Raw genomic sequence first — 26285 nt, forward strand, 5'->3', positions numbered from 1 at the left:
CTGCTGCAGGAGCTGAAGCCTGACCCACAACATCCCAGAGTATCAGCCCCTTTGCTGCTGCTGTGAGAGACAGACTGGAACACTTCTGATGGAGATTCTGCACAGAATTAACTGCATGTGCCACCTCTCCCTGGGGAGGGGTGTGGGTGCAGCCAGGATGATCCCTGATGGTCCTGCCCACTGCCCTCCCACTCTGCTCCCTGTGCTGGGCTGAGGCTGGCAGGGAGCCCTGTGAGATTTGGGGCCCTCAGGATTTGAGATCCTCAAGATTTGAACCAAACTTCTCAATTTTTTGGGATTTTTTTTTTTTCAGTTGTTAATCAGCAGGTGTAGCTGAACAGTTATGATTAAGCAATCACACTGTGAAAGTTGCATGCTTGGCTCATCTTTTGTTTTGTGGAAAATCAAGAATGGACTCTCTGGATGAGAGCTGCCAGGAGTGAAGTCAGCAGGGCTGGGCAGTACCTGCAGAAAGGTAATTCCATCCAGGGGATGGCCCTGACACTGCCTTACTGGCCACAAAACCCTGACCCAAAGGGACGGAAGAACCACAGACTGAAAGGGCTCTTCTCTTGGAGAAGCAAGAGACACAATTAGCAAACAGCACTTTCAGTACTAATTAGCAGAAAAGTGGTACAACTGACAGCCAACAAATGCTGATTTGTTGAAACAAAAACAGTGCAGAGGTTTGATGGTCACAGAGCCAGCCTTTCATGAGTCAGCTGCTGATTCTCTGCTTTCACCAAACTAGACTAAAAGACAGAAATAGAGCATCACACAGTCCTAAGAGCTGGGAGGGACTTTTGTCGATCACCCAGCCCAACAGCCCTGCTGAGTCAGGGTCACCCAGAGCAGGTGACACAGGAACATTTCCAGGTGGATTTTGACTGGTTCCAGAGAGAGACACTCCACAACCTCCCTGGGCAGCCCATTCCAGTGCTCGGCCACCCTCAACACGAGGAAATAAATAGATATATAGATAGATAGACAGATAGATAGACAGACAGATAGACAGACAGACAGATAGATAGACAGACAGACAGACAGACAGACAGATGGATAGATAGACAGACAGATAGGTAGGCAGACAGACAGACAGACAGACAGATAGATAGATAGATAAATGTCCGCCAAGCCCAGCGGAGGTGGCAGAGGCCGCGTTCCGAACTGTGCAGGGCCTTATTCCGACCTGTACCGGGCCCAATCCCAGACCGTGCCGGGCCCGTGTTCTGGACCGTGCCGGGCCCCAATCCCGGCTTGTGCCTGGTCCCGTTCCGGACGGTGCCGGACCCTTTCCGGCCTGTACCTGGCCCCATTCCCGGACCGTGCCAGGCCTCAATCCCGGACTGTGCCGGGCCCTGTTCTGGACCGTGCCGGGCCCTGTTTCGAACCGTGCTGGGCCCCAATCGCGGACCGTGCCGGCCCCTCTTCCGGCCTGTACCGGGCCCCAGTCCCAGACTGTGCCGGGCCCTCTTCCGCCCCCAAGCCCCGCCCACCGCGCCCGAAAAAGGCGGAGCGTCCCTCAGGCCCCGCCCCCAGTACGGGCCCGCCCCCAGCCCGGCCCCGCCCCCAGCCCGGCCCCGCCCCCAGCCCCTCAGGGTCCCCGCCGGGCCGGCAGGGGGCGCTGTCTCCGCCGTTCCCGCCGTTCCCGCCGGGCCGGGCCCGGGGCCGGTGCCGGGGCTCGCCATGGAGGCCCCGCCGGTGACCATGATGCCCGTCACGGGCGGCACCATCAACATGATGGAGTACCTGCTGCAAGGTGGGCGGCGGGGCAGCGGCGGCGGGGCGGGAGGGCTGGGCGGGCCGGGCCGGGCCGGGCCGGGGCGGTGCGGGCTGAGGGCTGAGGGCTGAGGGAGAGCGAGAGCCCCCCGCTCGGCCCGCGGAGAACAGCGACGAGCGCGGCTCTGTCTCCGCAGGCAGCGTGCTGGACCAGAGCCTGGAGAGCCTCCTGCACCGCCTGCGGGGGCTGTGCGACAACATGGAGCCCGAGACGTTCGTGGACCACGAGATGGTGTTCCTGCTGAAGGGGCAGCAGGCCAGCCCCTTCGTGCTGCGCGCACGGCGCTCCATGGACAAGGCCGGCACGCCCTGGCACCTGCGCTACCTGGGGCAGCCCGAGATCGGCGACAAGAACAGGCACGCCCTGGTGAGGAACTGCGTGGACATCGCCACCTCCGACAACCTGACGGATTTCCTGGTGGAGATGGGGTTCCGCATGGACCACGAGTTCGTGGCCAAGGGGCACGTGTTCCGCAAGGGCATCATGAAGATCGTGGTGTACAAGATCTTCCGCATCCTGATGCCGGGGAACACCGAGAGCATCGAGCCGCTCTCCCTCTCCTACCTGGTGGAGCTCAACGTGGTGGCGCCCGCGGGGCAGGACGTTGTTTCGGATGACATGAGGAACTTTGCTGAGCAGCTGAAGCCTCTGGTGCACCTGGAGAAAATTGACCCCAAAAGATTGATGTGATGGAAAAGCTGGGAGGTTAAAGGTGCTGGGTTTTGTGTTTTGAAAAAAGGTGGTTTTCTTAAAAAAAAAAAAAAAAAAAAAAAAAGTGGTTTTCTGCTTTTTGTGGGCGGATCATGACAGGGAGAAGGGAATAAAGTACTGTATATCAGTTTTGTCTGTTGCAATTGCTGAGTGTTTTTTTTTTTTTCCTTCACTTGCTAATATGAACAGAAGTGGACACTTTAAATTAGCACTGTTGAAAAAAATCAGTGAGTGCTAATACCAATAGTTTTCCTTCTGTTGCATTGGAGATACCTGAAAAAACTTATTTCCTAACACCCTAAAAATGTCAGACTTACTGGAATTCATCCCTCTCTGTATCCAAAAAAATCCCACTGCTGTCTTATGTTTTTTCAGAGTACCATTTGTGTGTCCTATTCAGTTGTCCAAAATTTTTCTTTTCAGTAATAGATTAATTTAATAACCTTTAGTGCAGGAGGTGCAGTTTCACAGAAGCAAAAATACAGAAACTGTTGTGTAAAAGAGCAACTAACTGTACACCTCTTCACCAAAGCATGTGTGACAGGAACAGCTACTTGTTAGGGAAACTAACAAGTTTCTTCTAATGCAACCAAAGTTAGAAGCGGAAGAAAATCTAGTAATATTAACATTTGCAAGTGGTTTTCACATCTTTTAACAGTGTTCCATTATTTTCACTGGAATTGGTTAGGATAGTCCTCATAAGGAAGCTAATTACAAGGTACTTTTTATTACGGGATTTCTCACAGCTGACAGCTATATTTGAGTATTGAAACGTTAAGTGCTTTTTATTAAACATTTATTCACAATTTTTCATTAAAAATTTATTTAAAAAAATACTAGCAGCTGCTGGTTGAATTACTGATGTTTTTGCTTAGCACTTCTTTTGATAGTAGGATGGCTAGTTACCGTAGTATTGCAGTGGTAATTCAGTGTTTGAATTAAGTTTGAGGGTTTTAAAATACAGTTCAATTAAAAAAACGAAACAAAAAAACCCTAATAAAAATAAAAATAAAAATAATAATAATAAAAAAGGAAACATAAAGGAGCTCATTTAAATTTCTCAGGTTCTTTACAGAGGGACAAACATTTTACCCACTGCTCAAGTGGACCAGCCTCTGTCAGAAACGCTGCCACTCCTCAGCACCCCAAGTGCTTTATGAAACAACTAAAGGCAGTAAAAGCTTCAGAATATTTTAAACAAAGAGCTGCATTTTCAGCTGGATCAGTGCTAACTCCCCCCTGCCACGGGCTCTGTGGGACATGGGGAAGCCTCCAGGACTGGGAGGTACCTGAGCAGCCTCAGGCTGGAGGCAGAGCAGTGATTTCCAGCAGGGCAGCAGTGAGGTGTCACCAGCTCCTTACCCAGACACAAGTATTTTCTGGAGGGTGTAAACACACCTACAATTCTGTTCATCCTTGGGCATGACTTGCCCTCACTGAGACAGCACACCAATCCTGGGCCTGAGAGCTGGAATTCCTTATCAGGGCACAACTTCCTAAGAGCTGCATGTATTGGGCTGCTCCACAGTTCAGTTCTATCCCAGAAAATGGGAATCCTCAGGGCTGTTGTCATATTTTGCCACTCCCAGCACTAGTCAAGAATCACTTGCTACAAACGTGTACGTTCTGTGGCTCACATAAATCTAGGCTGTCTTGTGGATGACAGTAGGTTTGACTACTGATTGACCCAAATTAATAAATAAAGTCATTATTTTCAAGGAGAATTAGTTTAAACCCTGAAAACTGCAGCAATCCACAGTACCAGGCTTCCTTTTGCTGGCTGTAGTTCATGCACAGAAGAGGCAGGTGTGCAGAGAGACTGCAGCAATGGCTACAGCTGAGGACACTTTCAGGTTGCTAATGCTCAGCGTCCCTTTCTTCTTACAAAATGCACTTTTCTCCTCCTATAAAACTCAGCTTATAAAAGGTGGAGACTGAAGGTGATTAGTATTAGTAAAACACACCAGTGAATTGCATGGCAGAGCCCTAATGATCATTCATCAAAGGATGAAATTATATTGTAGTTACACAGAAATGCTCAACCTCTCCTTACTGGAAAGTGTGTAATTTTTAAATGATAAACATAAGTTATGGGACCTTGAATGTGAAATATGGCTTTGTTTGTTTTGGTGTGGGTTTTTTTTGTTTGTTTGTTTGTTTTTGTTTTGGGTTTGTTTTTGTTTTTTGTGTGTGTGGGTTTTTTTGTTGGGTTCTTTTGTTTTTGTTTTGTTTTTGTTTTGTTGTTGTTGTCGTCATTGTCGTTTTTTGTTTTTTGGGGTTTTTTTTGGGCAGGGGATTTCTTTTTACCAGGTAAAATAACTGCATTCTCTAAGGTCAGAGGTTACAGGCTCTCTTTTTTGCAACTTATTACAAGAGGCTGATACAGCTGAGCTTAAGGTGAGTTTTGTTTCTGTTCAAGTAATGGCTTCTGTTACTTCAGACTGTTCCTCCAGTCCTGCACACTTGTAAGGTGTCTACAATTTTACTGATTGCCAATATAAAGAAGTAGAAATCACTGTGTAACAAGTAAAGGTAGGGTTGTTATTGATCCATTTGGCACCACCTATTTCTACTATTAAGAAAACTTGCTCATGGAAGGTCATTCTCAGTTACTAAAAATTATTCTTATTTTGGAAAAGCCATAAGTTTACCCTTTGGCACGTTTTAGTCCTGGATTGCTGTTCTTCCCAGACTTCATGGAAGTTCCCAGAATCTTGTTATTCCATACAAATGAAGAGCTGACACACTCTGGAAGTGCTCTGTATTATGACTACACTATACCCAGGAGCACCTTTTCACACCCCTCTGATTGCTCACAGAAAATTAACTTCTCAATGTATAAAATTAATGTGGCATTCAGCTTTTCATCTCAGTGACCTCAGCAACACAAGTAAACTACTTTCCTGTTAAGTGTTTTCCATGCACTAGAATATTGTATATAACTTCATTAATGATTTAAAAGCTGGTTAAAAGGTAAAATATTTTAAGTTTCTCCAAACGTTGGAAAGTTAAAAATAACGAGAAGCCAAGATTTTTCTTCATAATTTTTAATAGTTTTAATTTTTAAATACTTGTTTTAAATTTGTGATTGTAACATGTAAGAGCCAACTTCTTTTAATTTTTAAAACTTATCATTAGGATCATAAAGCTATTATAGAACAGTTACAACTCTACACACTCAAGGTACTCAAAAATATGATTCATGTTTTAAGTCTGTAAATGAACAGTGGCAATTCAAATACAGCATTATCTGTACAACTTGACAAAAATACAGGTGGACAATCTGATTAAAGAGAATCTGCACAACTTCAGATAAGCCAGCTCAGCCCAATTAAGTAAAAGGTAAGGTTTTTTTCAAAGTGCATCACATTTTTCACAGATGAATTTGTCAAAGATTTTCAGGTTCTCAGACAGAATAACAACGACCATCTCATCCTCATTCTCAGTACAAGTTCTACAAGTCACATCCTTCAGATCTAGTTTGGCAACATCCAAATTCTCCAAACAGATGAAGATATCCAGAGAACAATATCTGATGATTGCTGCATTTTCAGCCTTTTGAACTGGTTCAGCTTATAAAACAACCATTCTAGAGCCAGAAGCTGCTTCTGCAAAGACCACCACAGCTGCATTAACACTCGATCTGTGAACAGGAAGAAATTAACTCCGAGTGCACAGACCTGGCAGTGACTGACAAGAGGGATGGGCTCAAGAGACAGGGTAAAATTGTATAAAACCATGAAAGCAACATTCCTTCCAGAAGAAAGGCTCTAATGGCTACTCACACAAGGACAATCTGAGAGGCCTACTGCCTTTTGAAATTATTTTTTCAGAGGTCCATTAATAATGATTTCTCAGTCATGTAACTCCTTCCTTAGTCTTTAAAAAGCCTCTTACAAATCTGATTGGGCAGGGCTAGCTACAGTGAAGTACTAGTGCCTTTATCTAAAAGTAAAACATACTCTTTACAAATAGTATCTGTAGTGTCATTTTATTTACAGAATAAATCGCAAAAGTACATCACATTTAGTGCAAATGCAACTAATGATATAAGTTTATATACTGCTTTGTAAACTTTCCATACCTTTGTAAAATAAAGCTATCCTATTAAATTAATAAACTTGCCCGTGTTCCAACAATTACCAGAAATGGCAAATAAGGAGTTAAACTCTTCATATTTTGGAAGTTTTTTTTTTTTAAGTTCCCATCAGTGGCTATGGTGGAATGTACCACTGCTTGGTTGATTGTAAAAAGATGAAGTACATTTGAGGTATAAGATTTTGTTTTTTAACGTTGGTATATAAAATGCTCACTGGTGATACAGTAAAGATGTACAAATTTTCATCTTATTTGCCTTACTGACATTACCATATAGGCACTTTTCTACATATTCAAATGAACAGAATAACTCTGTAATAAGGCATATTCCATGCACACCATTAGAGAAAGGCAAATAAAAAGGGAAGAGTTATGGAGCATGGAATCTGCATGCGTGTGGAACCATGTGTCAGGTATGGTTTCATCTCTACAGAGAAGCTTTTCAACACTGTGCAGATCACATTGAATCTTTTACCAAATCTTCACTAAGTTACTGTATTATGTCTCTTTTCAGGCACCTAGCACACTATATCAGATAAATTTGACTTTCAGCTTTCTTTTGAAGAAAATATATCTGAAACTTTTTTTCCTCAAGATACACAGTTTAGTGAAACACTGAGCAGTCTCTGAAGCGTTTCCAACTATAGGACATGGATAAAAGACCTCACAGTCAGTACTAGTCTGACACAGTCCTCTCCTAATAAGTATCTCCAGAATCAAAGGCAGGCAAACATCTGACATTTACATTTTCACAGCAGATAAAGGGAACTTTCCAGTAAAAAACTATGCATTCTTGTAGCTCTGATGGGTTTTTGATCAAGAGGCAAATAATTTTCCACATGAACCTCGCAGCACAGCTTTATTGAGATGAGGAAAACACATGCAGGATCTGAAAACAATGTACTCATCCTCAATATAGACTGGGAATGTTGTTTTAGGTAATCCAAATTACTTCAATAAATATTATAGTGTACCTTCTCACAGCTTTGGGAAAGCCCTGGATATTATCCAAGAAAGCAGTCCACGCAGATAGCATGGACAGATGTCCCCTAGGTTTTAGGCAGTCTCTTGCCCTCTCATACAGAATCTTTCTAGATATTTCTGGATCATGTTTAATAACAAAAAATCTGCAGCACATATTACATAACTAAAAAATACAATAGAAATATAAAGATATCTGGAAAAAAAATAAAGCTTTTCACACTCTTACTCCTTCAGAACTGAAGATCGTCATAAGAGTAAGACAATAGAAAAGGCAAAGTCATAAGGATATTGACAGCCCTCAGATATTAAGTGGCATTTTATGTAACAAGATGATTCATTATAGAAACCAGCAGCAATGAACTGTGATTATACAAAGCAAAACAAAACCTACCAACAAGTTACCTAGGTTTTACTGAAGCCACTCCTCTCAACACCCCCAAAACACTACGCAGATTTTTGTGCATATAAAGCACATACAGTATGCTATATGTGCATTTGTCTCTTGTGCTTTTTACACATGCACAAAAACTGCAGAAGTATCTCAGGAAGGTTGACAATGAAATTCCACAACTTGTTTCAAATTAACACAGTAGCCCATGTAGGTGATTCAAAGTTGTACGCGCTCTTCTTCTAAAGCAAGCAAATAAAAATAGAGCCATATACATGTTATCAATACATGTATTTATAATTACACACTGATTCATCAAGAAAGTTAGCAGGAGAGAGCTATTGTTAAATATTCAGCCCCATGGTGTTGCAACACTTCTTCACTTCAGCATACAAAGCCTAGAACCTGGGCCATAAAAAGACTGTAGATCCTTCGTTCCAGCATGGAGTGCTCTATGCATGGTCACTTCTCCAATGTGGAATGCTCACCCAGTCTTGTTCTGATTGCTGCAGGTAAGCAAAGAAAAGAATACAGCACTGAAAAGTTTGTATACTGCTAGTAAAACTGACCAATTAAACATCTTAAGTATCATCAGGACTGGTATGATCATGTGTTAACTGCTGGCTTGTGAAGCTGTGGTTTTATGCTTTACCTACACTAGTTCTCTAACAATTTACATTTAAAATTGTGAATCATTACACAGATACCTGTCACAGCACAGTGAAACAACTAAGACTTTTAGAGTCTGACACAGTAAATAGAATCCAAAAATAGAAGTAACCTATGTCACACATAGAACAAGTGATAGAGACTCATCTTCAGATGTGACTGGATGATGCTAACTATGTAACACCAGCACAACTAAACAGAATTCTGTGATTTGACATGACCCTTATAGAAAATGAAATATATAGCAGGAGTTAAAACTAACAAAAATCAGTTAAGGCTTATTTAACACTAAGAGGCTCAAATAGATCAAGGAATCCTCTTCTAATGTCATATCACCACTTAACTGTTCAAACAACTTTAGATTAGCCAATAACTTATACCATTAAAAATATATCCATTGACTTCAGAAAGCCTCTGGAAATCCCTTTTCTTTCCTAGGTTCATCAGAAAGGCTAAAAACTTAAATCACAAAGTTCTAAATAGTCTAGTAATTCATGTTGGTCTGTCAGTGAAGTTCCATTAATAAAAATCCTAGGTCAAAACTATTCTGCATTATAAAACAAAACTGAAATGTACTTTCTATGAAATAGAAATATATGAAATATTTTCTATGAAATACACAGTTGTAACAAGAATTTCAGTTATAAAAACCTCATGAGGCTCTAGAGTAACTTCAGTATGTATTTTCTCAGAACACATGCAAAATGCCTGCGACAGTTGAAAAGCCCCAGTACTTCAGACCTTTTTACTTCTTTGTAAATAGGACTTGTATGCAAAAACTTGCAAGACCCATAAAAATCTACGAAAACTAATGCTTGCTAACTTGTGCAGCCTGTACATGCAAATTATACGATGGTTTTAAAAAAGTATATTACACACTAAAGCAAGCACTGAAGCCACGCTAATCACAAAAGACATTTCTAGATTTTACGCTTCCATTTGGCCTTTAAAATGGTGAATTGAGAATTTTAGAAGCATGTATACCTGCTAGTACTAGAATAAAATAGGCTTTCCTGCTGTTTTCTCTTGCACATAGGATGTAAAACGCTTTAAGAACTTTGGATATTCCCGTTTAGCCACTGCCCGTAACACTGACGCTGGTGCCCATCCTCCCGGGTTCACTAGAGGGAAACAGACAGACAGACACTGAAATAAAGCAACTCCACTAAATGCTGAAAAAGTAAATTTTAGTTCATTACTCCTGGAACTCTTCTTGAAGTAACAACAAAGAATAACCATCAGCAGACTTTTTTTTTTGCCCCTAGGCTTGTGCTGTAGCACTTTCTACTTGTAATACTCAAGCTCAGTCCAGATCTATGATGCCATTATTTAGAAAACATTAAATATGCTATATTTAATGTCTTGGGAAAATGCCCAAATAGAAAAGGATATTCTCTATGGGCTTCCAAGAAACCAAAGAGAAAGAGGCTTGAGAGACTTCTTATTTCAAAGAAAGCAGAGTCAGTTTTACTTTTCAATAATTACTGCATTTGCCTGCAGAACTGCCACACAGGCAACATCCTGCAAATGATTATAAAGCATTTAAGCAGAATTTGAGCTGATTTTTAATTACATTTTCATTCACAGGGGAATGTTTCATGTTGCTGAAAAAGCTATCACTTTGCACATAGTCAGAGTTCAGAATTTAGCAGTGAAAATATACTTTTTAAGTATTTTGGAAACTTTAAAAAAAAGTAAAAAGCAGAGTGAGCTACCCTTAAAGTATTTTGTAACTCTGGGAGAGAAAATAGTATACATCTCCAATACTGGGTACAGCAACAATACAATTTGGATTTGACAATTTTTCATTCAATACCAAGAATTCTACCAGCTAAAAAAAAACCCAAACAAACAAATTAAGAAATGCAGATTAGATTATACGGCTTGCAAGCATCTTCATACAAAACATATTTACTCCTTCTTGGAATCAGGGGATGAGAACTGTATCTTTACTATCAGCAGATTTTCAGCCTAATGAGGTGAATTGGGAGGAAAAAAAAATACAGTAGTAGATGAAAAACCCCAATATACCATTACTGAACTAAAAGGTATCCCAACTCATTCCAGTTGCAGACATTTCTGCCCACCTTCCTCCACCCCAAGGTTATGTACTTAGGACTGAGGTACACAGCTCTTCCATTTATTCCTCCCAACGTACCACATAATGAATGACCCATTCACCAGTTCATGTAGCAGCTTAATTTGAGACCTTTTGAATGTGATGAACACAAAGGTGATGCTATAAATCTGTATATAGATTTAATAGAAAAGGGAAAAGGCATCAGACCTTTTCTTTTTCTTTTTTGTGCCAGTATTCAAACCCCCCCAAATTAACATTACATGAATGCAATACTGAAAAATTTTATACTTACCATTAGCTACATATGTAATCTTGCACAGAATGTTGTCCCTGCTTATTTCCTTGTTGCCCTCTGGTGGGCTTACTAACGTCTGACAAATCATAGCAATATTTATTTTGGCACGGACACACCGATTGTTCAGCTGCCAAAAATATGAAACATTGTAAACCTTAAACTGAATTTGTTTCAACACAGTTGAGCATGCACATTTTTTCATCATGAAGTCCAAGACACTTTAGAAGCTGTAATTTTGAGTGTCTACATCTTAGCACTTACATGGATGCAACATGAAAGTGAGTAAAGTGAAAGACTCATGGTGGATAGGGACAGGATCTAAAATGTTTGAATCTAAAGTTTCTGCTTGCTTAACACATTATAACTGAATTACTTTAACTGTTGTGACAAATCAGTAAAGAAACATTTAAAGAATCATGTATCAGCATTTACAAATATCAAGTTAATTTTTCCCTTGAAAGCAGGCTACGGAACAGCAATCCAAGGAAAACAATCATTGTTATCATCTAGTAGAACCAAGGCAAAATTGTGTAAAACAAAGACTTAACATTATCTATAACTATACAAAATTACTCTTATATTTGAAAATACTGAAGAGATATTGATTTGATCCCATACAAAATAATCTCAATTCTTTAAAATGTTTTCACATGTCCAGAAATTTTGCTTTCATTCTGCTGTAACACCTTAGATCTGTCAACTGAGAGATAAGGCAGAAAAGCTTTTGGCTATGAATGCCTCCATCAAGTAATTTTATCACCTGGTTTAAATCAACTGTATTTTTGTAAAAACCTTCCATCTCCCTCACACTAGCACTGCAAATCCATTACCACAGAACAGAAAAACCACCTTAAAAGCAGAACTTCAGAGATTCAAAATAATACTTACAGGAGCACTGTCATGTTCTACAGAGAAATTGCACACAATCCATGTTTCTGGGTCATTTTCACTGAATGCTGGTATCTTTCTGATGGCAGACAAATACAGCACGTCCCTTTGAGAGGCTGGCCACACTCTCTGCAGAGAAACACATGAGCATAAGCTTTTCCAGGTTTAACTACTAAACTTAGTTAAAACTAAAAACAAAGCAAGGCAAGCCAGGTCTGTTACATTATTAAGTTAAAGTTCATCTTCAAGTTAGTAATTTTATTCTGAAAACTGAAAGAGAACATAGCTGTTGTAAATAGGCAATGGAAATTTCAGATTGACCAGACTTTATAATACAAAAAAAAAACACCTAAGGCAAAACATTAAGGACTTTGAAATACAGAGTGCCCAACTGTAAAGAATTTTTCAGTTAAAAAAATAGGAAGAGGCAGTTACCCTCCTGTACCCTCAACCTCAGGTTTGCATTTTATAGTTAATACTTGTAAGCTACAAACTGAACTAATGGTTAGGAGTATAGGAATACATCTACAGTTGTATCTACTTCTGTCTCCAGAGAAAAAGAGAGAAGAGGGATGTATTTAAAACCATTATTACTTCAAAAAGACAGATATAGAAAACTGGTATTATTCAAGAGAAAGTTTCAGAAGTGAAATGTGTGACTAAGTAAGAAAACATACAGAAATTATTTTCCTGACACTCAACAGGAGAAAAAAGTTCTGGCTTTTACCACAACCAATATAAATGACACGACTGTCTTACTGGAAATTATGAGTCCTCTATTAAAGAAGTTTTAATGTAACCACAGTACTGGTAAAACTGTCACATAAAAATATTTGTTTTAACATTTGAATATATTATTACTTAGAAAAATGCAAGACTAAGGATGAGTATGTACATTTTAGTCATATAATTTTTTTAGATCTTTACATTTCAGTTGTTTGGTTATAATTCAAATTAATATTTTTATAAATTGACAACAGAACCATTTTTGGGGAAAAAACCAATTAAGGTACAAGAACAAATGTTGTACCAACAATTAAACACACTTGCATTATGAAGTGGTATGTCAACTAATTGTGGTGAATTGTGGTAACCTGCATTTTTGCAAAAAAACATCTGACACAGTGGTGTAGGTTTCTTCCTTGTAGTGAGTTGTGATTTATTTTTTCTGTTTGCTTTGGATGACTGGCCTTGCTGGCAGTGATACAATAGTGAGATTAAAAGCAGGCCTCACTTGCTGCTATGAGCTTTATCACACACATGCACAAACAATAATGGTCTCAAAAAAAGTTCCAAAAATTGATAGAAATTGCAGTTTAATAGAGAACTTGTTCTGGAATATTGTCCAGAACAGTATTTTAAGTTGTTAAGCCAGTAAACTATTCAGAATAACATGTAACACACATGCTTCAGACATCTCAGCAAGGTATGCAGATGAAGTGTCATTACCTTATGTGTCTGGTAAATGATGATTGCATTATCAGCTAAATTTTCCACAACATGGAAATTTTCAATTGTTGCTAAAAGGGGTGAAGGAAGGAAAAAAAAAATCCATCAGTGAACAGTCACAAATAACAGGACAATGCTATAAATACGATTCTTGCTGATAAACCTGCAAAGCTGAAGAACCAATGCCTTACTTTCCCAGTCATTACGAACATCAACGTTCCAGAAGTAGTGGCAAACTTCATGCCCTGTTACCCCTTTAACAGCATGGGTGGCTTTCAAAGGATCTAGAACTATTCCATTCTCTTCCACTTCTCGTCTGTATACCTACAGCCAAACACAAAGAAAGAAATGTACAACAGAATCTGACAAAACTGTTCATGTTTTAATTATTTAAATTTAATCTGTTTAAAAAAACACCACCTACCTAGAAGATTAACACATGAAAAATTTGCCATGAAAATGTTCTCTGGTAACACCCATTGAAGACATTCTTATATGGCAATTCACATTAAAATACCAGTACTTTAGAGTTCCTATTCTAAAAATTATTAACCTAGCTTGTTTATCACTATCCACATGGATTCAAAAGCACAGTGGAGCAGCCAACACTGTAGCTTGTTACTGTTGTTATTTTTGTACATGGAATTTACACATTACTTTGATACCAAGCTTTAAGTAGGAGGGAATGAGAAAGGAATCTGCAAAAATGAATCTATTGCAAGGGTCACACAGAATGTTGTATGAATAAATATATTAGAAGCCACAGCTCTCATGGATCCCCAGTCCCAACCTAAACAATGCTATTCCCGGAGAGAAGTTTCAACAGCATAACTTGCTGATTGATAATATTTCCATAAATCATAGAATGATTTAGGTTGGAAAAGGCCCTTAAGATCATGGAGTCCAGCAGTAAAGATAACACTGCCAAATGTACACTGGAAGTATCTGTCTTCACAATGTATCATCTTACACAAATTAACCAAATCCAAAATATTTACCTTCATTTCTCCTTCTTCCACCACTAGCTGCCAATTGGCATCTCCTCCTACATCTTGCAAGGAATATGTCATGTGGTTTTGTACCATCTCTTCCACCTGTAAAGGAAAAAAAATGTGTGTTTTTAATTCATTCCTTCCATCTTTTTGGGGAGATACTGTACAGCATTGGAAGTCACAAGTTAATACTTCAATTATTGTGCAGGAGCTGAATTTGAACGAGAGAGCTCTCTGTTGAGTTAGGAACAAACAAATAATGCTGGCCTTTGTAAACAAAACCCAAAATCTTGATTCAACTAACTTCATTCTTAGTGGGCACTTCCTATCCTGCCTTTGTATCTTTAAACTGACAAACCTCACCACTTCTACCTAAAACAGTTCTTTATTTCAGCAGATAGGAACTATGAGTATCTCTAAATGGAACTGCAATGTACTATAAGATATTCACTGAGAGCATTTAAAAAGCTCAACAAAGACAGGGGGGTTAAGGAGGAAGACTGACAAGCTCTGAAAACCAAAAGTCCTATTGGAAGAGAAGTGAGGAAAACAGTAACAAGCAAAGCATTCCTGCTCTGTTTCAGTGGCATCTTTGCACAGTTGACAGCTAGAAAAAAACCCAGAAATGCCTACACTCAAAGGATTATGATGGTACAGAGATTCTATAATTATAAAATGCTCATTCAAAACTTACTTTGATAGAAGCTGTGCCTTTTTTTTTTACCGAAAAATTTGCTATATTTTTATCAAGCTACGTCATTTATCAAGCTGTGTCATTTTATCAAGCTAGATCTCATTTTTTATTCCATACAATATGAATGAAAATGGATACTGGGACAGGAAGATAATGCTTATTTTAGATCTAATATATTATTCTGTTTCTTAGGTTCCCCACCCTTTTCCAAACACCCCAGATAAAACCAGAAGCAAAATCTTAGGATATTCATTGCTATGTAATGCTTCAAATACACAAAACACTTAAATAACTTTTTTCCACCCAAAAGTAGATGACTACTAAAACTTGTCAAAGCAAGTCCACATGAACTCACAGCATTTTCCTGAACTACTGTAAATGCCTTTTTTTTTTTAAGTAAAAGCAGTTCAAAAAATTAGTTAGTTAACCCACACAAAGATTAGTTGAAGTAGTGTACAATCACAAAATTATGACAATCTGAACCCTAGGGTGCTTTTGCAAAACTTACAGAAACCTGAAGCCTAGTGTGCAGTAAAATATGTATAACATATTTGGGCAAATATGAAAACAAGTGGAAAGCAAAATTAACAATAATTAATCTTTTTTTTATATGATACAGAATGGAAAGATGTTATTTACGGTTAATTTAAGGCAGTAATTTTGTTTTGTACTATGTACTCAACAGGCAATACACTTAAGGCCAGAAAGAAAAAAGGTAATTGAATCAAATAAAACTCTAGAAGTACCACATGGAAAAACAAAATCCATTTAACGGAAATCCTAGTTTGTCTTAGTGTAACTAAGCATAGACTTCTCTGGACAAGGAAAAGTTATCAATCCAGGGTTTTGGGTGCTTTGGTTTTGAGTTTCAGTGAACAAAAGCACCACCAAGATTTATGTTTCAGCTTCTAGACAAGCCAGCTTTTGTTACTAGCATTTTTCCTACAAAAATATCTTTTTTTTCCAAATGAAACAATGACAGTACAATACAAACCAGGTAAGAATGTGGGCTGTTTAAAGTATTCAATTTATTAGCTTTAGGTCATACTTCTTAAGAAAAGAATCCCTGCCATACCTTCACGCCCACCTCTTAATTTATTAAGGACAAAGCTATGCTCTATACATTCACTTTTGTGTTTTGATGCTTTTTGCTTTATGTGCTAAATGCAAAGGGATGATGGAAATAACAAGGAAAGAAGAGAAAGAGGCATCCTCAGCATTAGAGACTCCTACTTCACCAGGAATTGCAGCATTTACACAACCTGCTTGTGCAATTTGTCTGTGCAAACTCTGTTTAGTCCATGCACTGGTCACCATCTGTCAACTGCTCCCATTTCAGAGGCACAGTCAGGACTGAATGATTCTCTCCCACCTGAGGTGCTCACTGGGTTCCCAGCTGGCTACAAGAATGGTCTGCAAAAATACTTGCAACCTGTGCACCCCATAGCCTTGAACTGAACTTTCCACTGAAAGTTCTTCCCTTTAAAGAGCCTACAAAGAGCTCAGAATCTATAATAAAGCTGATAGGTCTTGAAAAGAAAGTGATCTGAGCTCCCACTCAACTGGCAGAGACATCAATGCCTTTCTAGAGGAACGCTGAAGACACAGCTCCCACCAGAATACATGTTTGTATTTCTCAGTCTTAAAAACAGGGTTGCAAGTTACTACTTGTCCTTTTGCTGATACCAGAATTCCCTTTTTTCACATGAAGTCTAGGAAAAAAAGTCACATTTACTAAGAATCAAGTTATTAGCTTGCCTTCCTAAGCCAAATTGTCAGCCTGGGGGCAGAGGCCAATTTTGAATAGTTTTTTTAATACAGTCCATAGCAGGTATGGATTGTATAAAAAAAACTATTAAAATTGGCCTGAAATAGAAAAGGTCTGCTATTCTCATCATGCTCTCTGCTGTCTTGTTCAGTAAAAGTGATGTTCCAGAGCAGGTGGAATGACTTGTTAGTCTGGCAAAAATTTGTTTTAGGCAAAATACTTAGAGGGTAGAACTGCATGTGGGGATATTCATACTTTCTGTAGTGAGTCCATTAACTTGAAACTGGATTAGGAGGCACTCTATAGTAACTTTCATTTACTATGATCCATGCAGGAGGCAAAAAGAGCAATTTTACTCCAGTCCATTTGATCCTGATACTAAACCACAATTTGCATTATTGTGATAAGGACCTGATCTACCTCAGGTTTGATTTCAAGTGATCAGTTCTGCTGTCACAGATGCTCTACAATTCAGGTTTATCAGATGAATGCAGAAATGTTATCACAGGCACAAAAGAGGTGAAAATGAGGACACCTGCAATTGGCAAATATGAGTTTCCCTTCTGCTGAACAATCTCTGCACTCACAACCTGACAGAGTACTAGTTCCCGTCTTGGCAATCAGACTTGCTTTCTATTATTTATTATTCACTCACTTCATTACCCCTCACTTTATTACCCCTCCTCCCAAAGAAAAAAACAACTTAGAAAACAACTCAACTACTGGAGTACAGGTAGATGAGCCTACCACTCTTGCGCAATAGGACTTGCACACTTTTTCCCTTGCAGTAAGTTCAGATTTCAGAAATAAAAATTACTGCAAAAGGTCTTGGAATTTTAGTCCACTAGGCAAGTCTTTAAGTGTTGGTCCTGCTTATGAAGCTGGTAAAGTCTGCAGATAATACAATTCCAGACTCTGTTAAAAAAACCAAACCAAACCATTCCTGTTTGGAAAAAAATAGATTGGTTGGAGCTTTCGCAAATACTTAAAAAAACCTAGAGAAAAGCAGATCCCAAGAAGGAAGCTCCATATTCACAATCACATATGGACTACATAAGGAAAGAAACAACATGAATAACATATCTGAACTACTGTTTTGGAGACTAAAAAGCAAACACTTATCTAACTCTACTCTATCATCTTCCTAATATGCACTTAAAGTAATTTTGTACATTACTGGAATATGTCATTATGGTGACATTGACATATTCAGGATGTCAGACAATTTCTTAAGGATAAGTGAATATACATAAACCCTTCAATATGATTTGTCATATCCACAGTCTTGTTGGTCAACTTGTTTAATGGCCTTTTGGTAATCAAACTAGTTATAGAGGTAAAAAATGGTAATAGTGAACCATAAGATTCAATGTATTAATATCATCACAAATAAACACTTCAGACAAAATCAAACCTTTGATTCAAAACCAAGAAAAACTGTTCTATCTGAAGCAAAGATCATCCCCAGCCTTTGTAAAACATGTTATTCTACTTCCATTATAACGAGAGATACAAAATTTTCAAACTGCAGGCATTTTTATTAAAGCTACTGAAGTAAACCAAATAGTTTCAACAAGATTTGGGCCTCTGCAAAAGTGGTATGCATGCAAGCTGGATGTGAAGAAAGACAACCATTTAGCACAGGAATAGAGAACTCCTTTGTTTGTCTCAATGTACTAGTTTAAAGCAAGCAGTGATTGATGTAACAAAAAAAAAAAAAAAAAAAAAAGACAAAACCCAGGTTCTAGAGAAGAGGATGAAATATGAAATAGAGCAAAGATATGCAACCCCCACTTGAGACATCAATACAGTACCTGGGCGCTGAATCTGTGAACATCATCAGAGGCACTGACTAGATCAATGGAAGACATGGAGGAAGAGCGACTATAGGGCTACCAGAGACAGACAAAGAAAAAACCAAGTAATCAGAACAAAGGCACAACAGAGCGTTCAGTACCAACTTGCAAGCAACAAGATAATGAAGAAAAGGAAAACAAAAGCACCATAAGCAGCGAGCACAGCAGCAAATGCTGGTTTCATGCACCTATTATATATTATGCTCCCAGTGTAGCCCTGACAGGAGCATAGTGTTTCCAGTAACATTAAAAAACAAGTCAACTGATTCTGGTACAACCAACTGGATTTTTCTTTTTTCTTTTCTTTCCTTTTTTTTTTTTTTTTTTTTTTTTTTTTTTTTTTTTTTTTTTAAATAAAAGCCATTCAATGAATCTGGGTGAAGGTATCTTGAAAACACTGGAGTTAGCCAACTGGGATTTTTCCTTTTTTTCTGCCTGACAAGCCTCATACAAGTAAAGAACATTCTAAATAGGTTCTCTAATCAGTATTTTTCAGTCAAGAAAAAAAGCAGTCCTCTTTCAGTTCCAGCTACTTTTTTTTGAAAATGAGTAGGCCACTGGAAGTTACTAGAAACACCAAAAATATCTCACCTACCCATACAAAATATTACATAGAAACAGCACAGAGCAGCTCAGTGTTCTTAGAAGATCAGGATAAATATCTCACCGTTTGCACAAATCGATGAGTCCCCACAGCAGAATATGCATCTCCAGCAGGTAAGGATGTTGGCCAGTGTAATCTAACCTTTTCACTTTGGGACTGCAACAACATAGGTTTAATTATTATTAGTCAGCAGCGACGGGGTGGACTGTGAAACAAAGTGACTCATGCTCAATCTACATAGTGACTACAACAACTAATGCTGTCCCTGACAGGCATGAAGCTGTCATCCCACTGGAATTCTCAGTGAGTGGGCCTGAAGGCTGAATTCATCTAAACTTCAAGGTGTATTTATGAGGCAAGGAAAACACACTGACAGCACTAGAGATCCATATAGTACTATCACAGTCACTCAAAACCTGTACTCTGCTAAGAGATCCCAACATAGGGTAAACTCTGTTGGGTATTACAGGTGCACTAGAAAGTCGTCTAATTCTCAAGTCATTTTTATTCACTATATTCCTAAGAATAAACTCTTTTAAAACAAAGGATGCACAACTTTGTTACTCCATCTCATTTTATAGCTGCTATACTTCCTCATACTCTATATATTTTCTAGAATGCATCTTATCCCTTTTTGATACTTGTCACTAAAATGTATCCAAGAAATGAGTCAGGGAAGTAGCCAGACAGAACTGTCTTTCCTATGCCATATATCACTAAAGTAAAACTTCGGAATAATTACTAGATTTTGAGAGACAGCTGTAGTATTTGATATTTTTATTTTAACAAGGCAGCAGCCACATATAGATATTTTCATACAGGACATTTATTTAGGAATTAGAAACTACAGTCATCCAATAAACTTTGTACTTATACTATTCTTTTCTAGACAAGCTATAAAGTCATTTTCTCAAAATTAGCATTAAGCAACAATTAAGACAGACTAAGTCACAGAAGTCCTTTGGGAAGTGCTCATTAAGACTTTTTTCAAGTTTTAGTACCTGTTCTTCCATTTTATCCTGTCTATCAAGAGCAGCTTCAACAGCATCAAAGAATTCTTCTTCATTAATCAGGCTATTAGGACCCTCCTGGAGCATAAGAAAAAAAAATAGTTAAAAATTCTGGAGACATAAAAGTTCCACTTCAATTTAACATTAGAAATACATATTTATATTTTATATGTAACTGATGGAAGCAAATTTCTTCTATAGATCTCAAATATTTTCACCAATATTCTTAAATGACAAGTTCTCTGAAAACCTTCAGTTATTAAAGGAAGTGTCTCCCTCTAACAACAATTTAATGATAGTTGCATAAATAAGAAAAAAACCCAGGAAACTGAGTAATAGTGTCAGTATGCTTTGGCAACAAATTTAGGGTTTAACTAATAAATGTCTTCTCTTGAAAATGTTTACAGTGTCAGTAAAGTACATCTATTAACATAACTGTGTAGTTAGACTCCTTCCAAGTATTTCAGTGCCTTAAGGCACTGATATTCAGGTATGTGCTCAAGCATACAACAGGGGAAGACAAACTTTAAGGGATCTCTCTTGAAAATTCTTAGAAACAACAGTTAAACAGCAGGTACAGTTAAGTCAAGGATTGAAAACCCTAGTCTACTAATGAAAATTGTAATTTAATAAAATTAGATTTACTGCTTTTACTGTATTGTAAAACAACCCAGTCCTGCAAAATTTAAAAAAACCCCAAAAAACAAAAAAAAACAAAAAACAAACAAACAAACAAACAAACAAAAACCAAAAAACAAAACAAAACCAACCCAAACTGTGTATAAGCAGTGACACCTGGAAGAAGCAGCTGGGTTCACAACCAAGTAGATAAAGTCGAACTTCCTATTTATTTTATTCTTTCACAGTGCATGTCTCAGTGACAACAATTAATCTAATGTCAAATACCTTAAATATCTTCGCAGTTCTATTTCTCAGGCCATGACTTGAAAGTAGAAATGTGTTTGAATCTTGTCTATGAAAGGGTCAAGCTTACTCTATTAGGAGCATTAGCTTACATCAGTGTGTTTGCTCCACCTGTGAAAGTGTTCAAGGCCAGGCTGGATTAGGGTATTGAACAACCTGGTCTAGTGGGAGGAGTCCTGCCCAAGGCAGGGAGATTGGAACTAGATCATCTTTAATGTCCCTTCCAACCTAAACACCATTCTACAATTACTCTTCAAAAGTTGGTTTATGCATCTTAGGATAGAACTAAATACCTCACTAAGGAGAATGCTGATGAAATGAGCATCTCATTGCATGAGATGAAATGAAGAAAGGAACTTAAAATCTGAATTTGAAAACAATATTTCAAACAGCAGTGACAAATTAAAAACCAGTTAAATTTCATCTTCTAGGACTGCCTCTGCTCTCAGAGTTTTCATATTTTTGCTTTACTAATCTCTACATCTGAACAAATAAAAAGGAAAAATACAATTACATGTAAGTGGTATCAAATGCACTAGAGAATAACAAAAAAAAATCAAAAGAAGTATCTGTAGGAAACATACTTCAGACAAAAGCAAATCAAAGGAAGATATACTTCCACTCAAGAAATTAAGGACTGAGATTCTTCATAGAGTTTCAGTTTCCAAGGTGAAAAAGGAAGTATGGCATGAACACACTTGTAAATCACACTTACACTGGCTTGTGTAACTTCACTCTCCCCCTTTAACAAACAACCCAATCTTAAAAGTGTACCAGGTTAGTGTAGCAAGGTTTTGGTAGCTGAAGTGGCTAGAGCAGTGGCTTCTGTGAGAAGCCTTTAGAAACTTCTCCCAAATCCAACTAAGAGAGTGCCAGCTGGCTCTAGGATGGACCTGCTCGCTGCCATTGCCCAAGGCCAAGAACATCAGCGACTGTGGCAGCATCTCTGGGATAATGTATTTAACACGGGGGGATAACATCCCCATGGAACTACAGCTGGAGAAGAGTGGAGTGAGAGTATGTGAGAGGAAGAGCTCAGGTCAGTGAAGGAGGGACAGGAGTTGCTGCTCCACATGCTGGAGCTGAGATTCCCCTGCAGCCCCTGGTGCAGACCATGGTGAGGCAGCTGTGCCCCTGCAGCCCATGGAGGATCCATGGAGGAGCAGAAATCCACCTCCAACCCACTGAGGAACCCACACTGGAGCAGGTGGACGCCCAAATCTGATCCTTCTGGCAGGACTGTGATCCCATGCTGGAGCAGCCTGTTCCTGAAGGACTGCATCCCATGGGAAGGACTCAGGGGAACAGTTCATGAAGAATTGCATCCCGTGGGAAGGACTCAGAGGAACAGTTCATGAAGAACTGCAGTCCATGGGAAGGACTCATGTTGGAGGAGTTAATGGAGAACTGTTTCCTGTGGGAGGAATCTCACACTGGAGAAGGGTAAGAGTGTAAGGAGTGCTCCCTGTGAGGAGGAAAGAGTGGCAGAGACAGTGTGAGATGAACTGACCACAATCTCTGTTCCTTTTCTCTCTGCACAGCTGAGGGGTAGAAGGCAGAAAATTTGGAAGTGAAGTTAAACCCAGGAAGAAGAGAGGTTTAGGGGAAAGATGATTTTGAGATTTGATTAGTAATTAAGCTCTCTTTCCCCAGGTTGAGTCTGTTTTGCCTCTGTCAGCAACTGGTGAGTGACGTTTCCTTGTCCTTATCTCAACCCAGAAGACTTCCATTATATTCTCTCTCCTCTGTCCACCTGAGGGGAGTAGTAGAGTGGCTTTCTGGGCACCTGGTAACCAGCCAGGGTTAGCCCATCAGAAAAAGTCATAGTGTTTTAAAAAATTTCAAAAGTAGAATTTGTACCTCATAGTCTGGCCCTCCAAAATGGGACTTTTTCTTCAGTTCTGTCACAGCATTTTTGTAGGCTTCTTCAATTCTTCTTCTTTTCTCTGTTTCCTGCAAAATTACAAAGCCACTTGATGCAGCGAAGATGAATTGTCAACATAACAACAGATGGAATGACCAGGGTAGTATTTTTTCCAAGGAGCAACTGCAAAGCTGATAAGTTTCTGAATTTATTTGCATGTATGCATTATATGTGCCAGTATACATGCATATATAATAGGAAGCTCAGAAAACTAGCTACCTAGAGAATACTTTCTAATTCATGTGGAAGAAACCAGATCAGCAAGCAAAAACTGGTTTCTAGTTTAAGCATAGTTGTTTATGCTTCATTGAGGGTCATACTTTATACCTCATATAAGCCTCCCTGACACAGATGTTTGGGCTGGGATAACAAAGGGTAAAAACTAAAACTGGTAAAAAGCTAACTTGCTGAATGTAGTGATACACTATCAAGTCACAGCCTGTAAGTTTTTATCTATAATTAGGGCAATGTGAATCATTTTGTGGACTCCATGCAGTGAGTACAACTTGACATCGTTCTCCCATAACAGGTTGTGACTGTACTAGGAGCCAGTCTATGTAGACACTTGATGGTGACTATATAATTTTGAATAAATTAGTAGTAATGCCAAAATCAGACTAAGTCTAATATTGCCTCTACAAGTGCTGCATACTGCCAGATACTTTCCATGAAGAAGCTATAAACACTTCTGAAACTCATGCAAAAATCAGTTTGTTTTTTTTTCACAAGATGTTTCTCTGCCCCCTTTCAAAATTACTTCAGGTGAGAAAGCAAGCTAAGTCTTACAGGTGGACATCACACACTTCTTGCAGATATGGGTATAATTATTCAGCAGCCCAAACTGAAATTTAAAGATTCAGTGGAAAACCCTGAAGCAATACTGAAGAGCTGAGTTTACTAACTGGGAATTTGGTGGTAGCATTCCATTGAACACATTTTCCAGTTTTTAGTAAGGCATTACTTTTGATGTAGAACAAGGTAGTATAGTTTTACTCCTCCTCCACCAAAAAAACCCCAAACTAGCCCACAAAAAAACCCAAAACAAACAAATAAAAAAAACCCCAGCACTTTGATGGAGACAGTACAGTCTTTAACTGTGACTGTAGCCTCTTCTTTTCTGAAACTATCAAAGAAGTAGTACCTGCTAACAGATTTCACAATATTTTGCACGTTTATCTTTTTTGAAAGGAACTGGAGAGTCCTGAAGATATGTAAAGCATGACTTGGGTATAAGTCACTGAGAAAAGCATGGAAATTTTACCAGACTTGGAAGGAAAAACAAAACAGACCCCACCTATAACACAACTCCTTCTCCCACTCACCCTAAATCCCCACACTTCCTGTACTTCAATCTGCAAATTTGTTACAATTCACATGTGGCAAAATATGACTCTCCAAATTTGCCAACTTCTTTTAGCAATAATATTAAAGAAGGCAGAAACAAGCAAAGAAAAACGTTGCAGCAGCCAAGACAACATAAAAAGCATTATCACAAAGACTTTGTTGCAAGTAAAACAGTGGATCAAATATTAATGACAAAATCCTTTGTGTATGCAATATGTATACATTTTAAGAAATGTTCACTTTAAAATACATTCAATGTATTATATACTGCACTGGAAAAAAAAGTCAAGCTCAAGATCTTAAGAGCTAAGTGTAAAAGGTGGAAAGAAAAGCTGTAACTACAATTACTTTAGATAATACTACATGCTTCATATCAATTTCGTTCTGGACATTTGACTACTTTAGTAATGAAAGAAAACTAACCATAGAATCTATTCTTCTATCATCTCAAAATATTTACTTCTTTTTCAGAGAAGTTTGCACACAGATTCAAGAAAACTGAAAGTACCAAGAACTACACCAGTCTAGATCTATCTATCAGATGGAAAGGAATGTCTTTTGATCAGGCCCATAGCTGTAAAAGCTACTTTCATAAAGTGATGGTTAAGCACTAAAACAAAAAGATAAAAACTAAACCAAAAGCAGCTCTACCAGTGTGGAATAATAGTAGCAGAGGTCTGAATACAGTCAATTGCTGTCTTTAAGGGTGTAGACATCAATGTGCTGCTCACACAGGTAGCATTTATGGGAGGAGACTGGGGCTGTCATGTGGCAGACACAGGTGACTCTTGCCAGCTTCAAAAAAAGACTCATTGCAACACAGCTGAGCCCATCCACTATGTATGTGACATTTCTCTGAGGGAAAAAGGAGTAAAAAAACACTCTGTGGAGAGAAGTGGAAGAAAAAGTGAGAAATCACAGAGTAGATGCCAAGACCAAGAAGATGAGGAGGTGCAGCTCCAGGGCAGAGAACACACATGCCCACACTGCAGGGGTATTTCCAGAAGGAACCATGTCCCATGAAAGATCACTCTGCAACAGATTTTTCCCAGAAGGCTGTCACTAATGGAAGCTACCTGCACTGGAGCAGGGAAAAAGTATGAGGAGGAAGGAAAGGCACAGATGAAGTGTTTTGCACTAATTGCAAACCCTGCAAACTAGCTCCTCAGCCTGCACTGCCTGCTGCTAGCAGGCAGCAAGGCTATGGAACATACTACCTTAAGTGAGAGCACACAGTGTGTCCTGGGCAATCAGGGCACCCTGCCCAGACAGCAGGTGTTTGTGAAAGGCAGGTCCTGCCTGACCGACCTGAGCTTCCACATCAGGCTGACCTGCTTAGTGGATGAGGGAAAGGCTGTGGATGTTGCCTGTTTAGACTTTACTAAAGCCTTTTACAACATTATCCTGGAGAAACTGACAGCCTCATGGTTTGGATGAGGTTAAGAAACATCTGTGTGCATGGCTGGGCCCAGATAGTGGTTGTGAACAGTTACATCCAGCTGGTGGCTGGTCATTGGTGCTGTTGGCAGAGCTCAGTATTTGGGGCAGTCCTGGTTCCTGTCTTTATGGATGATCTGGACAAGGGATTGAGGGCACCCTCAGGCAGTTTTCAGGTGACACCAGTCAGGTTGGGAGTGCTGCTCTGCTGGAGGGCAGGAAGGCTCTGCAGAGGGATCTGGACAGGCTGGATCATGGGCTGAGGCCAATGGTGTGAGGTTCAACAAGGCCCAGGGCTGGGTCCTGCCCTTGGCTCACAACAAGCCCAGGCAGCTCCACAGGCTGGGGCAGAGTGGCTGGAAAGGACCTGGGGGTGCTGGTGACAGTGAC

The 26285-nt window shown here is 39.2% G+C and overlaps 2 protein-coding genes across 4 annotated transcripts in view; one reads left to right on the forward strand and one right to left on the reverse strand.

Annotated features, from left to right (window-relative positions):
• The first annotated feature begins 1636 nt into the window (after nucleotides 1-1636).
• MED18 (mediator complex subunit 18) lies at nucleotides 1637-3268 on the forward strand. Of its 2 annotated transcripts, XR_014592469.1 has the most exons (3): nucleotides 1637-1759; nucleotides 1917-2522; nucleotides 2557-3268. XR_014592469.1 is itself a non-coding variant. In XM_083883417.1 (2 exons), the coding sequence occupies exons 1-2, from the start codon at nucleotides 1687-1689 to the stop codon at nucleotides 2468-2470; spliced, it is 627 nt and encodes a 208-aa protein (XP_083739543.1). In that variant the 5' UTR covers nucleotides 1637-1686; the 3' UTR covers nucleotides 2471-3268. The 2 variants fall into 2 exon arrangements, 1 of the variants encoding a protein (XP_083739543.1); XM_083883417.1 differs by having other exon boundaries at nucleotides 1917-3268.
• Nucleotides 3269-5538: 2270 nt separating this feature from the next.
• The window catches only part of CERT1 (ceramide transporter 1), an 85378-nt gene continuing 64631 nt past the window's right edge, over nucleotides 5539-26285 (reverse strand). Inside the window, exons 8-18 of one of the 2 annotated variants that reach the window (XM_083883063.1) lie at nucleotides 23051-23143; nucleotides 20258-20344; nucleotides 19320-19412; nucleotides 18611-18688; nucleotides 14341-14436; nucleotides 13534-13666; nucleotides 13343-13413; nucleotides 11894-12022; nucleotides 11003-11132; nucleotides 9615-9751; nucleotides 5539-8467 (exon numbers count right to left, since the gene is read on the reverse strand). In XM_083883063.1, the coding sequence (XP_083739189.1) occupies nucleotides 9624-9751; nucleotides 11003-11132; nucleotides 11894-12022; nucleotides 13343-13413; nucleotides 13534-13666; nucleotides 14341-14436; nucleotides 18611-18688; nucleotides 19320-19412; nucleotides 20258-20344; nucleotides 23051-23143 (1038 nt within the window). In that variant the 3' untranslated portion in view covers nucleotides 5539-8467; nucleotides 9615-9623. The remainder of the gene's footprint in view (nucleotides 8468-9614; nucleotides 9752-11002; nucleotides 11133-11893; nucleotides 12023-13342; nucleotides 13414-13533; nucleotides 13667-14340; nucleotides 14437-18610; nucleotides 18689-19319; nucleotides 19413-20257; nucleotides 20345-23050; nucleotides 23144-26285) is intronic. The other variant, XM_083883064.1, reaches the window with a different exon arrangement.

Source organism: Zosterops lateralis, assembly GCF_965231275.1.
Source record: "Zosterops lateralis genome assembly, chromosome: Z".
Lineage (NCBI taxonomy): Eukaryota > Metazoa > Chordata > Aves > Passeriformes > Zosteropidae > Zosterops > Zosterops lateralis.

Excerpts from the sequence above, each read along its gene's own strand:
- MED18 (XM_083883417.1), top strand. The coding sequence starts at position 1,687 with ATGGAGGCCCCGCCGGTGACCATGATGCCCGTCACGGGCGGCACCATC. Across the intron at positions 1,760-1,916 it reads GATGGAGTACCTGCTGCAAG|GCAGCGTGCTGGACCAGAGC; the intron begins GTGGGCGGCGGG and ends CTGTCTCCGCAG.